The sequence below is a fragment of the Littorina saxatilis genome, linkage group LG6 (assembly GCF_037325665.1).
Source record: "Littorina saxatilis isolate snail1 linkage group LG6, US_GU_Lsax_2.0, whole genome shotgun sequence".
Lineage (NCBI taxonomy): Eukaryota > Metazoa > Mollusca > Gastropoda > Littorinimorpha > Littorinidae > Littorina > Littorina saxatilis.
In genome coordinates, this window is record NC_090250.1 from 15,585,166 (window position 1) to 15,603,030 (window position 17,865).

At 39.1% G+C, this 17,865-nt stretch overlaps 1 protein-coding gene across 1 annotated transcript; it reads right to left on the reverse strand.

The window, feature by feature from the left end:
* Window positions 1-271: 271 nt before the first annotated feature.
* Window positions 272-17,820, reverse strand: LOC138968600 (CD109 antigen-like). The gene is made up of 19 exons (XM_070341194.1): window positions 17,745-17,820; window positions 16,325-16,558; window positions 15,809-15,884; window positions 14,985-15,099; window positions 13,881-13,994; window positions 13,011-13,130; window positions 12,571-12,702; window positions 11,849-11,987; window positions 11,317-11,493; window positions 10,063-10,144; window positions 9,157-9,325; window positions 7,950-8,045; window positions 7,097-7,262; window positions 5,755-5,957; window positions 4,955-5,134; window positions 4,335-4,409; window positions 3,636-3,893; window positions 1,698-1,803; window positions 272-499 (listed from the first exon to the last, which is right to left on the reverse strand). The coding sequence occupies exons 2-19, from the start codon at window positions 16,443-16,445 to the stop codon at window positions 420-422; spliced, it is 2,409 nt and encodes an 802-aa protein (XP_070197295.1). The 5' UTR covers window positions 16,446-16,558; window positions 17,745-17,820; the 3' UTR covers window positions 272-419.
* Window positions 17,821-17,865: the final 45 nt, after the last annotated feature.

Sequence of the window (17,865 nt, forward strand, 5' to 3'; positions counted from 1 at the left end):
AAACGTTATCGTTTTATAAGCAGCGTCTTTCCTTTACAGAAAATATATAGCTCACCCAAAGTAGCATTTTGTGAGACATTCGTAAGTTATTACGCGCAAATAATGTGTGGTAGAAACATGACTGTCCGCAGAAGTATGATATTATTTCATGCGTTTGGATTTGTGTGTGTTAGTCTGACGAGACAAGTGGATGAGTTGAAAGCCGAGTGTTATTATGATCAATCACACAATAAGCAAACTTGCCGTTTACTCGAAGCAACATAATGATTCATATAGTTAATGCTCTTTATTTATACTTGGCTTTATGACACAAAAACAACTTTTGGCAGCGGTTCACGAAATGTCGGACCCATATTTTGTGTACGTCGATCTTGTTCAAATCGCCAAGTTATTCATCTTCTTTCCGTCACATTCTGGGATTACTGACAGCCCATGTAGTTGGGCTCGACTTCGCACACTCCGAACTGTTTGATGCTGTACATGGTGGTGTACTCGTCATCTGCAACATATAAGATACGATAAGATAAGATGTTATAAGATAAAATAAGATCAGATAAGATAAGATAGGTACGATAGGATAGGATAGGATAGGGTAGGGTAGGATGTGATAGGATATGAGAAGAGAAGGGAAGAGAAGAGAAGAGAAGAGACAAGACAAGACAAGACAAGAGACAAGACAAGACAAGACAAGACAAGACAAGACAAGAGAAAAGACAAGACAAGAGAAAAGAGAAGAGAAGAGCACTGCAAAGCACAGCACAATAGAAGAAACGAGAGGAGAGGAGAAAAGCTAACTATTTATTTCCGAGGTAATGGTAAGAGAAGAGAAGAGACGAGACGAGACGAGACGAGACGAGACGAGACGAGACGAGACGAGAGATGACAAGACAAGACAAGAGATGACAAGACACATTTTTATTTTCGAGGTAATGGTATACAATCAGATTTTACTCATCCAGCCCTACTAGACCCGAGAGTGACTTTTCTAAATTACATGGATACATGAACGTGAGCCGATGGTAAAGGAACATTATTGTGTTGTCATCCAGCTAGATATGTCATGAAGCAGCTAGAAGGTACTCTTAAAGGCATGTGTTATTCATGAATAATAACAATCATCACGTTTACAACATCGATACATCGATATGCAAATGGTTCAACAGCATTTTAGACAAATGTATGGCCTGATACGGTGTAAGCCCCTTGTGTTCCTTAGCTGGGTTTTTTTATACGAGAAATTGATTTACTCAATGAAAGCATATGGCACAGAAGGTCATAAGTTGTTGAAGATAGACAAGTGCTTTGCTTAATACCATATAATTTGCAACAATGTTTTTTTGTTTTGTTTTTTATATCAAAGGTAAAGTTACTAGCGTGAACGTTTTTTTTATTACTTCTTGACTACTGAAAGAATTTAGTTGAAAAGTCCAATAAAACTAAATATATAACATGCAAAATATGACAGTTATACCAAAACTGAGAAATTGGTGGGCAGGGAAGCCAACCATTGTGCTGTAAATGCAAAGGGTATATGTACAGCGGTTGTTTCCCTTGTAAGAGTTTTTTTTCCTTTATAGCAAAGTGCCAACCTGATACGTATTGTGGCAGTCAAAGGGTTGTTAGGCATGTTTTAGCATAACAGTAGATCTATTAAGGTAACCAGTTCCAGTAGATCAGAAATAAAATGACACCCTTACCTGGCCTGTACAGGTCAAAAACTCTGACTGGGACCGGTTTGTTGTTGGCCACAGAGCCTTTGGTCATTCTCAACCTTAGGACAGAGCACTCATCTTCAGTGCCCAGCTGTCAGCAATGAAACAAATTATAAACATCTCATGTTAATATAAATACTTCATTTCTTAATAACTTGTCCGTGTTCAGCTGGCAAATTGCCCATCCTTAATGACTACAATGATTATGACAGCTTGGATTTCACTCTGTAGTACTAGAACACCTGCACGAGGAATACAAAGTTTAGCATCTGACAAATCGTGTGCGTTCAGTATCTGGAGTTTTTAGTGTTGTTTTACCCTGTACTTTTCCCATGTGACCAATCAATCAATAGGATAAAAGAAGTTTCAAAATAAGAAACGGTTTAATAAATAGCATAGTTATCAATGATACTACAGTGAAGTCCGGCTGTAGTGATCGACCCATATAGTGATAGTCTGGCTGTAGTAATAGAATTTCTGGGTCCCGGTCCCAGTTGTTCATGTTCTTTGTTAACTTAGTCCGGTTGTAGTGATATTTTTCAGTCCGGATATAGTGATAGTCCGCTTGTAGTGATACTATTTTCAAGTCCCGGGGAAGCTAAAGTCCGGCTGTAGTGATAATGTTCGAGAGTAATCTCCCTTTACCAAAATGGCGAGCAAATGCCAGCCACGCACTGTGCTTACCCTGAAGCGGAAAATTGATCTCTTGAGAGACATTAAAAGAAAACAAGGTACACAGACGGAAATTGCAAAGAAGTTCAAGGTTGCACAGTCAACAGTATGCGCTATTGTGAAAAATGGTGAACAATTAAAGCAGAAGTTTTATAGTGGTGAGACGAGTGCGAAGAGGAAGCGCGAGAGATGCCCTGGGGAACCGAAAGTAGACAGTGCACTGTTGGATTGGTTTCATTTGTTACTGATTAAAGACTACATTTCATTCCTAAAAAATCTGACAATTTTTCATTTAACCCTTATTTCTAAGTGGCCCTTTTCTTTCTCTCTCTCTCTCTCTCTCTAAAACACACACACGCACGTACGCACGCACGCACACACGCACACACGCACGCACACACACCGGCTGTTGAACTGCCAGGACGGGGGTAGGTTAACACAGGACATTTGCAAGCCTGACAAAGACGACAGAAGAAACGTCACAAAACAAAATCAATAGTGGTTCCAAAATCACCTTGTTACTGCCTTGAGGCTAGTTTACCAAATGTGCCGCCGCATGTAGCAATAAAACCTTTGAAGATATCACTACAACTACAAGCGATTGGCCGGACGTAGTAATAAAACCTACAAAAATATCACTATAACCGGACGTCCGGATGTAGTGATAAAACCTACAAAAGTATCACTATAACCGGACGTCCGGATGTAGTGATAAAACCAACAAAAATATCACTATAACCGGACGTCCGGATGTAGTGATAAAACCTACAAAAATATCACTATAACCGGACGTCCTGGTGTAATGATAGTCCGGATGTAGTGATAACAAATTTTGATCCCGAGGGCTATCACTACATCCGGACTTCACTGTACCTATATATGCATATTTTGCGAGTGTTCGCAAAGTGCGGACAAAAGCCTGGTTGTTCATAATTATACACTTTGAGAAAGTACCTACATAGGTGTATACCACTGATCAACACTTCTGACGTTTTTCCCAACCTCCTTTTAGTAACAAGCATTGGAAGCCAGAGAAGACATTCTCTTCATTTCACAGGTACACTTACAAGACAGCAGTACCGAGGCGCAGTAAGGAATTGATTTTCTCTTTTTTGGTTGTTTATATAAACTTTGTGGAAGTACTTGCATAGTTATATACCATCAAAACTTCTGAAATGTCTCCACCCTACTTTCAGTAACACGAAGACATTGTAATTCATTTCACAGGAACATTGTACAAGACAGACGTACCGAGGCGTAGTAGAGAATTGCTTTTCTCTCAAGGAATTCAACGTGGCCAGCGGCTCCAAAGTCTGAACCTTGCCTGTCGATGTCATAGCCGCTGGGGAAGGCGATCTTGGAGATGACGGGGGACGATGACACAGTGGTCGTTGTGCGTCGCACACAGGTGGTCACCACGAAGGCCTTGGCCGTGTTCTTGGTGACAGTGGATACTGCGCTAAACGACTGTTTTACTGTGTCCCTGGCCAGGTTGTAGTACAAGAACACCTGCCCGTGAAACACAAAGGTTAGCATCTGCCAAATCGTGTGTGCATTCATTTGCTGTTCACATCAGTTCCCCTCCGCTGCCAGCTGTATGGAGGAAAGGAGGACCTGGAGAAGACAGCATCATTTGTCTCGCTGTCCGGTCTGACAGTATATGACAAGAAGAAGAGAAGAAGAAAATGTTCTGTTCGCCTAACACCCATTTGCTTTGGAAACTTCAAATTGTTGTTTCAAAACATCTAATGATATTGTTTTCCCGAAAGTAAACACCCTTTGATGCAAGAAACAATCTATCTCAATTGCACTGCGCAAAACGAAGGCAACAAAAAGTCCAGTCTGCTATATTTCTTTGTGTAGATGCCTGCGATCACAGCCTGTTTTTTTTCAAAATATGTGACCAGTACTGGTGAACATCACTTTAAAAACAGTGTGGTATGTACATACCTGTCCAAACACAAACACTCGGGTTTTGCTTGAAGATTTCGCTTTGACGGTGACTGAGTGGGGGTATTCGCCATCCTGTGGGAAACATAAACAAATCATGAGTAAGTAGGTAAGCAAGTATTCAAATTAGTTTGTGTTGCTGTCTTTAAAATTGTCCATCTTTCTGAAGAATACTGACATTTTGCATTCTGAAAGTCCAAGTAAATTAGTCTCCCGAGATATTGCATGAAACAACTGACATCATAATTGTACTATCTTTTTCAACAACAAACAATTGTTAATGGGGTATGTTGCCTCGCTTGAGTTTAACAATTAGGAAGATTAAAGTCAATGTTCAAGACTGACATATAATTTCAATGATGAATGTGAACAAAATTCAAAATCAAACCATGAGTTGTGAAATTATTTCACAACCAGAATTTACTTAGATTCAGAACTCAATGAGAGAGTCAGCTAATGGCAAGATGCAAAATGACATAAACACTCTAAATCTAGACAACGACAGTTATTTTTACTGTTGTTGTTTACATTCCCAGCGCTTCCATCCCCTTGTTTGTTAGTTCTGAAACTATTGAATCAAACTACACTTCTCCTGTTCGGCTCTTTTTCTTTGAAGTTACCTCAATGGGCAGTATCACTTCTTGAAGATCTGTCACAGAGCTCTTTTTAATGGTCATTGTTGTCGTTCTGACAGTTCCAGTAGAACCACAACTCCACGAGACTTCAATCTCGACGGGTGAGGCGCCAGCAAAGTTCACAGATGTAAACTTCGACAAAGCTTCGAAGCCTACAAGCGTGTCCTGTAAGAAAAAGGAAAGAAAAGCCAATGGTGACGGCAATTACACATTTAGTAATGATTCTAATGATGTGTCGTATTTTCTTCCTCAGACACTGTTTTTTTTCTCTCGGTAAACGAGCGTTCATGATGATATCGTAACAGTATTATTTTCATCATATCATGATTGTTAACATGCTAGAGCAGGCAAAGTTTCAAAGTAAAAAACCTTTGAAACCACATTCTCAGAGCCGCCTTTTTTCATAAGAAGAACAAACCTCTTATTCATCAGGCCCCTTGTGACATACGCGTAAGAAACAGCGTAAGAGGTTATTTGTGATGTGACAAGTTATTACATGGAACTGTCTACATCGGCTCTAGATTCATTTGACATTTAGAAAAGCTTCTTTTTAGGCTTTAAAGACAAGGACACAAATTGTAGAATGAAACATGCTTCTCATCAATGTTCTGCTTTAAATGATTAAACTGGCTACAACAGTAGCAACCAAATAAATAGATAAATCATAAAAAGATCAATAACAAATAAAAAGATAAATGAATAACTGTATCATTAATTAACTATTTACTAAATTCATCAATAAACAATAAAGAGATAAACAAATAAATGAATAAATAAATGCCCACGTGTAGGGTGATGAATCCTCCATAGGGCTGCCTCTGTTCGTTGAGCCATCTGAAGACGGGGAGGGCGTCAGTCACCGATCCCTTCAAGAGCATAGCGAGCACTGCGTACGATGTTGCTTCGATACTCAGAGGGTTGGTGTCCCGGTACCATTCATAGTTCGTTTGTTTGACCACACGGGGTATAGACAAGAACTTCATTTGTCCTGAAACAGAATTGTAGACGTACACACTGTTTCGATACGAAAGAATCATTGGATTTGACCACACAAGGGTATGAACGAGAACTCCTCATTAATTTCATGAAACAGAATAAAACGTGTACAGCTTCCAAATGTGATTTTGTTTTTGGTACAAGCTAAACTCTTTCACAAGGAAATGTTTTATTGGAAAACAAAAGTTGATTTTCTTCTCGTTATATTTTTTCAGGAATAACATTTGAAATGCACAATGTTGACGTATGAAGGAATCACAGGTACACGCATATATTTCTCAAAAGGTTACGTTTATAGTAACATCAATTGATTTTATTGATTTAAGGCATTCTTAACCGCATTTGGGAATTCCAAACAAAAGCAATAACAAACGAGTGCAGGGGGGGATTTATTTGATAAACGGATTGACTGTTTTATATTTTGTATAACATAGATATATAATGCATACTTAATATAATATATAATGAGCTGTTATTGATATTATAAGATCGTTAAATAAAGCATCTCCGTTTGTAAGCCCTAATATCTCATTGCAAAAAAAAAAGCTGATTCCCCCAAAGAAAAAAAAAACGAGTGCAGATTTCTTTTACACCAACACAAGCATTTAGTAAAGCGAAATCAAGAAAAACAAAAGTAAGACCTTTAGCCCTTGAGATGAGCTGTTATACAAGAACAACAACAAAATACTTCTGCCAGGAGTGCAAGTGGCTGCTTTAACCTTCGCTAACACACCTTGACAGCTTGATTCTTGATGCTGTTAGCTTTCCACTTGGAGGAATCGATCCGAATCCCAGCAATGAAATAATACAGAAAATGATAACCTCTTACTTGTCTGAAACAGTACTATTGGTTGTGTAGTTCCTTCAGAGGAGGAAGTGATCCGAATTTTCCAGCAATTATATTTTAAAGGAATCGAAAAATGAAAAAGAGAATTCTTTGCTGGTCTGCAGCAGTACTTTTAGTTGTCAAGTATCTTCAAAGGTTCTCACTCCACCCTCGGCCCAGCATAGCCAAATAAGACGAAGGGTTGTTAAAAATCAAAAACTAATCTCCCTCCACTCTAGGTCCAGCATACCTAAATAGGACGAAGGGACGTTACAAATTAACAACCTGATCCCCCTCCACCCTACCTTGAGTTGTTGCCAAGCTCTCCACTGTCCTAAGAGCATCACCGGCTTTAGAACTTCCGGTCAACCCGAGAGCATAGGCCACGATGCTAGCAGCATAAGGATCGTTTCCACAGCCTTCCAGGTTCTTTTCCACGTATTTCACTGCTTGCCGTAGTGTGCTGTTCAGCTGAAGTAGAACAAATATATTAGTGACTCTAAGAAGAGTACACGTGCATACAAAATACATTAAACAATACTTCCAGTCATACAAATAAATGGGCAATTTGTGCGCAGGTTTTTGTGACGAGGCCTTGTATGATAAAACCGGCTATATGACCAGAAAGGCAATTTATTCCCCATTTATTCAGCTAACAGATTGATTTGACATGATGGGGTGTCTCTACAGTGGAACAGACAACACAGACAACACAACACAGACAACGGGGACACTCAAAATCGCATGACGTAAAACTAATTTGAACTAAATTCTTTTCAAAGTAACGTTCCAACGATGTTGCACACCTGAACATTATTAGATTGATGTTGTGTCCAGTGCCGTTTATTTTCTATATACATCCACATTCAAGTCATGTTGGTTGACATTTTTAACCTACATGTCGTTCGCTATGGTCATTCAAAAACATGATTTTATTATTGTTAAACTACCAGACAACAAGCAAACACATTTTAACTCCGATATTTCAGGTGATCAAAGTTGCTACAATACACACAGCGACTGTAGTTATGATTCTATGTATATATATATGCTTGCTTTGTGCCGTTATTAATTTTTAAGAAAAGAACAAAAACGGTTTGAAGCAAGCTTTTTGCTGAATTCCTGGGGGTAGGGGGGGGGGGGTGGTTTTATACTTACCCTGCCTTGGTAGAAGGAGGACATGCGATCATAGAAAGACATTTTCACTTCCTGCAGAGCTATTGCGACAAAGGAAGTCAGCTCGATTGACCCGCTCTGAAATAGAAATTGAAAAAAATAGAAAGTTACGTTAGCAAATGGGGATTTTAATAGCATTACCTGAATGTTCAATTTTACTGAAAATATGAATTGTTTGATGTCCAGAACAGAGTTATACACAACACCCTTTACAGCAGCGAATTTGTTCTCTCGGGGAATACGTGTTTAGTTGATTTTTGATTAACAATTAGTGACTCAGCGTACATACGCGCATGCCTTTGAACTACACCAATAAGACAAATGCCTAAGTTGTTGGGTTGCAACGTCTCTTTAACCTATAGGGCTATGTAGGACCAAAATGCTTCGGTAATCTGGGAAATAATTAGATATAGTATGTATTATGTGTCTTAAGAGAGATCTGTTTTATGAAGAAAGAAAGAGGATAATGGGCATAGTTTTAAAATCCCTTAAATCTATTAGGCTATGCGGACCCAAACTGCCAGAAAATCTGGGCAATCAAATAGTCTGTATTCTGTTTCCTGACATAGATTTAATTTGAGAGAACACAAAACCCATAGACAAACTATACCGTTGTTAACGTCTCTTCAACCTATTCAGTAGCTTTGCGGGACCGACATGCCTAGAAAATCGGGAATATACAAATGTTCTGCATTATGCTTTCTAACAGAGATCGAATTAGACCGAACACAGAGGAAGAGAGTAACGTCACGCTCATAAGATAATTGCCTATGCCATGTTTTGCTATTTTGAGAAAAACGCAAAAAAATTTCTTTGGTTTCTGAACAATCTGCCTATCTCATTTTAGTTATAAGTTGCAAACTGCCTATCTCGAGCTGTTACCACGGGATAAACGTGAGATAAAGAGCTGACAGCAACATTTTCAATCGGCAAATCTGCACAAAGAGCTTTTGCATACTTTCACATTCTCAAAACAAATCTTCCTGTATCATAAAGAAAAAGTGCCTAACTCAAGAAACGAGATCGGCAGTTTTGCTTACGTTACCGTGGCAATGGTTTGCGATGGTCTGAGAGTTTGTACTCTCTAACACATGATAGATACCCTTCCAGTAGCTTCCCCTGTAGTTTCACCACACAAATGCCTAACACTGAGATAGGGATTTGTCTTATGAGCGTGACGGTAATATACCTTCAGTTTGTGGTGAGCGTCTCTTCCTGGTTCTTTGAAGCTTCCGTCAACATTCTGCTGGCGTTCTAGCCAGTACACTGCCCTGCTGACCAGGTTGTTGTCGACGGTGACGACATTGTCGCCTAGTGCTGCTGCCTGAACCAAACTCTTCACGAATGCTGCCGTTACCCTGGAAGTAGGGTTCAACGGAAAATTACAAAGGAAGAGAGAAAAGGAGCGAGAGAGAGAGAGTGAGAAACAGAATGAGATAGCGAGAGAGAGTGAGAAACAGAATGAGATAGCGAGAGAGAGTGAGAAACAGAATGAGATAGCGAGAGAGAGTGAGAAACAGAATGAGATAGCGAGAGAGAGTGAGAAACAGAATGAGATAGCGAGAGAGAGTGAGAAACAGAATGAGATAGCGAGAGAGAGAGTGAGAAACATAATGAGATAGCGAGAGAAAAAGTGATAGAGAGACGATTTTATCAAGCACAAAATTAAAGCAGGTGTGACCAATAAATGCTGAATGAAAGACATGAAGACAGGGACTTCACAATTCATTAACTCAACATATCTAATGCTTTTGCAATTATGCTCAAAGATGAACGCATTGCGCACATTTTTCCCCTCTATAAAGAGAAACAGGTTTAAAGCAAGTTCTCGACCTGATGGCAGAAAATTTGGCAATTTGCTTAAACCACCGAGCTGTGTATACCTCTGTGCTTAAAACAGATGTATTTATTGTTTCGTAGTTTTAAGATAACTTTTCCTTTTAATTTGATTTATTTATTCATTCATTGTGAACCGGCTGTACTTGTTCAGGAGACACAAGCGCTTACTTTCATCCCAAAAGGTAACTTCAGGATATAAAACGTTAATTAATCCATAACCTAGCTAAAAGTTCAAAACTAAATTACAGGTACGCACCTAACACTGCCTGCTTTGTCCTTGTTACCAAAGGCACTGAATGAACCGTCAAAGCGTCTGGACTTCAGTTGAGATTGGAGGGCTAGAAACAGACAGACAGACAGACAGACAGACAGACACAAACACACACACACACGCACACACGCACACACACACACACACACACATTATACAGACTGCTTAAACTGACAAATTGAAACATTCAATAGGTTAATCGACCTTTGAAGCAAAATTTGCTGACAGTGACAGCAAGCAATTGTTGAATATGAATGAGCACAACAGTAATAGTCGACTATAGGAAAGACTATTCAGTCAGTATTTGGCTGACCCTTTAATCCCTTTACAAAGAACAAAACAACAACTAATAACGAAAGAACTGCTCTTTCAAAACTAACAAAAAATGTCAGATGCAAAGTAAAGTGTCATGTTTAATGTCTTGTTTAATGTCTTCACTCATGTACCCTAAACTACCTTGTATACGCAAAGTATCGAGTAAACGCCCACCCCCTACTTTGGGTCGATAGCTGTGCTTTGGGCATACTACCCAGTAAACGCCCACCACCCACTTCACAATGTCACGACAATTATTTTTGGAACATTTGTTTTTAGTGTTTGTAAACTTCTGCATGCGGTATACAGGTAATTTACCCGAGCGTATAATGACAAGATGCTGTTATAAAGGCATACCGTTTATTAATACTCTTATCGCAGTGCAGCTGAGTTATAAAAGAGAATTGAGATTCTCAAAGCTCTTTTGAAGTTGAAAAGAATTTGATGGCTTGAATCAGTGCAAATGAACTGACTGCCGTGTGTGCTTGTTTGTGATGTTGTTCGGCGTTGACTAATGACAGTTCTACGAAGCAGAACTTTTTCAGTTTTCACTTGAGTTATGTCACAGCATTTGTTACCAAACCATAAAGCACTTGGATTTCTTTCATGATTTGCTTCTAGGTTTCGTTCACTAACTCGTGTGTGTCAAACTGAAAGAGACACATAGAGTGGATTTTTTTTCTTCTACAGTAACAAGCCCCATTGCCAATTGTACAACAAGCAAACACATATTTCTATTTCTAACGAGAAACTTATCACGCACAGGGTGCAGTACCTAGTAAACGCCCACCTCCAACTTTTGGGCACAATTGGCGCATAGGGGAGTGGGCGCATACAAGGTCGTTTACGGTATTACTTTTATGTACAACCATATTGTTTCAAAGAAACTTTGAGCTAATTTCAAATCTTGTTATGGTTACAAACCGGTCAACAGGAACATCTTGGTCCTTCTGTCCATGCGATTGTTCAGTCCATTCGTATTTTTAAGGAACTTGTAGACGTAGACAGCAGGGGCAAAGTTGACAACGTTCTGGTCACCAGTAGCAGACGGTAGTCTCACGATGTTCCTCAAATTCTCTGCGGTAATGCCCAGCAAGTTTCCTGCAAGACCATGTAAATTATATATTTTGTCAATAATTAGACAACATAAAAAAAACCAGTGTATTCATGGTGTACCCCTTTGCTGGTTGTTTATGTCATGCTCACGCTATTATAAATGATGCACTTATCAAACATTTCTGCTCCTCCATTCTATGTTCTTAATGATTGTGGAAGAAAAGTTATTGACAAAGTAATGGCATCACGAGGGATGGTGCTACTTTGTCAATATCTTTTCTTCCACAATTAAAGAGTACCGGTACATGTTCTTGAAGTGTATCGACCAAAACACATTATATGTATTTATTTTGTATGTCTAATGAAGATATCAAGTCTTCTGGAAAGGAGCCACACGTACCAGAAACCTGGAAAGCGACCATGAGAGAATCCTCTTCAAATCCAGTGGGCACGTCAAGGTTTACTGTTGAGGTGAACGTGTTCCCGTTTTCAATTTCCATGAGAATAGGGTAGCCATGAGTCCTCTTCACACCAAGAGGCTGCAACAGGTCAGACAAGAAAACATTACTTTGTGTTTAGCTCCACGTTTTGGGGACAGAAAACCATCAACAGATTTTGAGATTATTTTGATGTATACATTTCTGCCCCAGAACAAGTTGGAACACTACCTTGTTCAACACATCTTAAAAACATCAGGCTACAAAACTGTCGATTTCAATTTAAACTGTCATGTTCTTATTTGTGTCAAAGTACATGTATGCCACAAGCACAAACTTTCTAGGCATGTAGATAACAAAGTGGGATTGTACTCCATACACTGATTTGTATTCTGTTGTATAAGATTGTACTGTACTGGGTGGTACTGTAGCTTATTCTGTTAAACTTTAAAGCTTATTGAGCAGGTGTCTATACTTGCATAACAAATTGAATGTGAAGATGATTTGCTAATTCTAAATAACTATTGTAAACGCATACACTTCATGACTGGAGTAAGGATACCCCACTGCACACAAAAAAGCCGTTTGGCCCTCAACGGTAGAGGAGAGCACATGCTGTCATGCAAAACAGACTGACAATTAGACCAGTCAGCAAACGATACAAAATAAGCTGTAAATCATTTACCAGAGACTTCATCTCCTGCATTTGACGGTCTTCAACCTTTTTCCCCTTCTTCAGGGAAGCCTGGACGAATATGTCACCAATGATCTTTGGGTTTACACAGAACACGGATGTTTTTCTGTCGTTTGTTTGCAGCTGAAAAGAAAGAAGAACAATAATCAGATGAAATGCATTGAAAATAATATCAGGCTTTCTTCAACTGAAAACAGATTTCATAAATGTTACGTTACACCACCTGAGTTTTCCGACCGACAACGGTAAATACTACTGGTCAAAAACTAACTCAGGCACGCACACACCCACTTTAAAGTGATAACATCAAATGCTATTCCAAGGACAGGGAGAATAGTCTTCTCCTGCACTATAAATGGGGCTCGATTTTGTGAAGATGACCTGCACTAAATCAGTCAGTAATATAATGTCATTTTTCGCCAAAAACTCACCGTTCCAAGGTTAGCGACGACTTGGACAGATTTGCGAGTCAGCTTAAACTTTCCACCGGCCTTGCGTCTGATCATCACGTTGTCAAATGCTGTGCTGTTCTTATCCAATGTGAGAGAAGCCTGTAAATGAAGCCAGTTTTTCTCATTGTTGATATTGATTGTTCAATTCATTTAAGTTTAACTTCATGCTCATGTCAAGGAAGTTAATCAATACAGTCTTTAATTTATTTAGTTATTTATTTATAAATAGGTTGATTAACTTACTTAACATAAGCATTCATATCATTAACAACCCATTCACTGTCATAATAGTATTAGGTACCCACTTTGGCAATTATCATAAACAAACCGACGGTCTGACAAAGAAAACACTAGCTGCATATTGCCTATTGTATTACAGAAGTATGTCTTCTAAACAAAGGGAAGTAAGCGCTATAAATGCATATGACATCTTTAATAGAGTAGGTGAGAGTTATTCGGAACCATTCTCCTGGCACCTGAAAGAATAACAAGCACTGAAATGAACAAGCAACTTTCATCCTGAACACTGAGAAAGATAATTGCTCACCGTGGAGACCATTTTCCAAGTTGTGGTCTAATTGTTATACCTTGTGTGTTATGTGTTTTCCCACTGAAGTTTAATTACATTCTTCTGACAGTCAAGACCTGTTAACGCCACATCTATGGTTCTTTGTAAAATGTTAAAGCGCAGAGAGCACGACAAATGTATTTGGTTCTTAAACTTTATAAGCTCTTCTTGTGGCAGGGTGGCGCGCTCGGTTACATTTGGCGTCAACCCTCCAAAGATGATTGCTATGCTTCGTGCACTCAGTAACATTTTCATTGTTGCTAGTCTCTAACGTGTCTTACCTCCACTGGGTCCTTGTCGGTGTAGAGAGTGACTGCAGTCATGCACACATCTTCACCACGTACGACTCTAGGAGGTACTTCCAGAGAAAAGAACAGCCTCTTGATTGCCAACAACTGTCAAAAGTCAAAAATGTATCACAAAGATGCGGAGTTGTCTGAACAGCTTCGTTGCTTTGTTTTGATCAAAGTGCATCAAAGAAAAAGAAGCATTGTTTTAGTTTTACACACACCCAGCCACACACACACCAAGACACACACACACACACGATATATATAAACCACAAACCAGACACCATTGCAACACTACTGTGACATATATAGATGATTAAACTGAGAAATAAAGAAAGAACACAGTGACAGTAAACAATATAAGACATACATGATTAAACTGTACATTGAAAAAAGAATAGATTCATAATAAAAAAACTCAATCCAAAAAGTCAATCAAAAATGAACATACTATCAAAAGTAAAACCATAATTCAATAATAATTCAATAATGTAATAACATAAGTAAATAAGACTATAAAGTTACTGTGCTTGTCACGTACAGGACTACAGGTGCACAGAGCCCCCACGGCTTTCAGTCGTGCCTAAGGCATCTATCCATTTGAAATTGTACCAATTTTCATTGTTCTTAACTCGAGTCGAAAACTGCAATATTTTTACGAAATCAGGTTCATTATTTTCCGGGCAAGACAGCGTTGGCCTGGATAAGGCTCACATCAGGTTCTGCACGTGAACTAAATATCTCAAAAACCTACATGGAAGCTTACTACTAGTCTATTTGCGAAAGAGAGATTTATTTCTATCTTGGGTAGTTTACGTCAAGACATTGTTTTTGATTACATGAGGAAATTGTTATTTTAGTCCAATCCATTTGCATAAGAACGTTATTACGGGAAATATTAATTACATTTCGGCAGTGGATAAGAACTGGTAACACTAAAGCTATGTGTAGTCATCTGTGGGGTAGTTGTTTAAAGCTGTTGAGTGTTAATATCCTTTTCTGCAACCATTTTTTGTTCAACAGTGCTTTGGCCAGAGCAGCATCTTTAACAACTAAAACATACAGAGATACATTAATACATTCAAAAACAATGACCTCCACAGACTCTGGCGCCACGGACAGCCCGTCTTCAGGATGAACGGAGAAGGCACTGATGACATAGGTACTTGGGACCTCTGGCACATCCAGTTTGACGTTTTGTGATTTGCCCCTATTACAATTGGAAACACTGGCTTTAAACTGTTATTGTTTTTTACACACCCATATGTCTATATAACTTACTTAAAATGCTATTTACAACCCATTTGATAAATTAAAAAAAGTGGGGTTTGTTTTATACAAGAAATGTACTTTCATATAAATCACCATAGAGGGATACATCCAGCAACAAATTGACAAATTGAAGAATGATTTCCTATCGAATGCGGTCTACACAAATCGAACAGCTTCAATTGCTTCCTGAATGATAGCACTCTGCCGAAATAGTACAGTAAAAATCAGTGTGAACGTTTAACCAATATTATAGGCTTTAAATAATATAACTTGGTGGATGCAGGATTAAAATATGAAAAAGTAACACCAAATAATCGCAAGCATTTTCTGTAAAGTAAATTACTAAGTTCTATAGAATTCACATACACGAATCTAATAGGGTAGAATGAAATTAATTCATCAGTAGATAGGTTAAGCCTATTTTAACATACTGGAAACTGGTAATCTTCCAGTAGGTATTAATTTAGTTTTACTAAAGCCTGCTGGGACACAAGTAATGGGTTAGTGCATTTGTAAACAGGAATCGCTTGACAAGTGGCCCCCTTCATCCCCCCCCTTCCTCGTCCTGATATGGCTCTGCGTAGTCGGCTGGACGTTAAGCAACAAATAAACAAACAAACAAACATCCTGGTAAAATGTCTGCTTACTTCAAAACCACACTGTCCCAAAGCCACGTCTCAGGAAGTATCTGCATCAGCTGATCTACAGGTTCAAATGGCCACGCTGCAAATCAAAAAAAGGACACAGATCAGAAACAAACTCTTTCACACCTGCTTTTTTAAATGCTAGGCTGTATCTTCACCTTCATTTGGACTTTGAAACATTGTAATGATTATATCGAGTAAATAAGCTGACTTTTCGAAATAAAACAAAACCAAACAAAATCAAGGCTTGGGGTTCGACTTTATACGTTTATTCTTTTGAAAAACATTTTCAATATTGATTGTACTGGAATTTCAGGAAATCTTTCAGAAAACTATTTTAGTCTTTCATTTCATAGATTTTCTAATAGTAACGTCCAGTCCTGTACAACTTGTGAAAAAAGAAACGGTTACATTATTGGATTAGAAGATCCTGATACCTTTGTACACCAAGTATTAACAAAATTGTTTCCTACCGTTTACATCCTGATATCAAAAGTTGATTTTTCAAATTTAACTCACGGGGATCCGGTTCAGGTATTTCAGTGGTGGCTGGTGGTGCAGTCGTTGTGGTGGGTCGTCGTGTAGTGGTGGGTCTGCGAGTGGTTGGAGGCCGGGTGGTTGTCGTACGCGTTGTAGTCATTCTTGTGGTTGTTGTAGTCGGTCTTGTCGTTGTAGTAGTCGGTCTTGTCGTTGTAGTCGACCTTGGCGTTGTAGGTTTTCTGGTCGTCGTTGTGGTGAAGAGATTTCTGTAACCTGCTCAGAAAGTGGTTGGAGATGAAAACCAAATTGACAACCAAAGCTAGCTGACCTGTAATCATCTGGGTTTGCCCATCATGATCAGTTCTTCATCTAAACGAGTACTTCGTCCATTCTCATGAACATATATCGTTCCTGTTTTAGACTGTATGACATTCCCCTGCTTCACCACGAATAGAAAGCTACGCAAGTAACCAATGTGACATATCTACCGTTACCTCTATACCTTGTCAAAAGACGTCTATAAATACATATAAACAATCTTCCTTCCCATCTCGCCCCCGCTTTGTAGTTGCTGACTTTACGCTCTGCTTGCTCTAAACCTGTCAGGGGTTTCAACTCACCGCGGCGCGCAGTGGCAACTCGCCCTCGAATACCATTCGATGTAGTCATGTTGAAATTATGATCATTGTCGATCAGGACAAGTAAAATAAAAATCACATTTCTACCTGAGTTATAAAACGCCTTCCAATTTAGGACTTGTAAAACAAATAGAGACAAAACAGATTGGAAATGTGTCTACAGAGGTTCTACAACACGACTTTTGCTAATAAACATATCCAGGTGAACAGAACAAATTAATCAATTACTTCCGATCATTTTCTTTCCTACTAAGAACTCTCTTTCTCTCTCTCTCTCTTTCTCTCTCTCTCTCTTATTCTTGCTCTCTCTCCCCTCTCTCTCTCTCTCTCTCTCTCTCTCTCTCTCTCTCTCTCTCTCTCTCTCTCTCTCTCTCTCTCTCTCTTATTCTTGAAATTAAACAGCCTGTTTATGGCACCGTGTGACGATGCATTGCTGCTATGTTTTGTTTTTTGTTTGCTTTTGTTTTAGATCACATTATGTTAGAAGGACAGGTTGGAAGATTAGGCTAAGCCTAAAACCTTTATCCTTAATATGTAATAAAGTTCTGAGTTCTTATTGAAACGTCCCAGCAGTGAGTAATTGTGTTTGCCTGTTACAGAGACGGATTCTGATGAGTGGGGGCGAAATACCACTTATGGAAAACCGTGGGATATTTGGGGGTGGGAGGGGCGAGATGTGGAGGGGCGAGATGGGAGAAGGCGAGTCGGACGTCTCCGAGTAAAGACTCCCCAATAACTCCTGTTGCTTTTGCGTGAGTTGTGTAATCTTAGAGTAGAACCCCATTGTAACGCATCACTAATACAAGAAGAAAAATCCTTACGGTATGGGATGTCATTCAGATAGTACGTCCCTGGAACAACTCCATCAGTGATGAAACCAACCCTTGCACTCTGTACAAATCGAGAGATGGGTTTTACTTCAGCTGTAATGATACAGCGTGC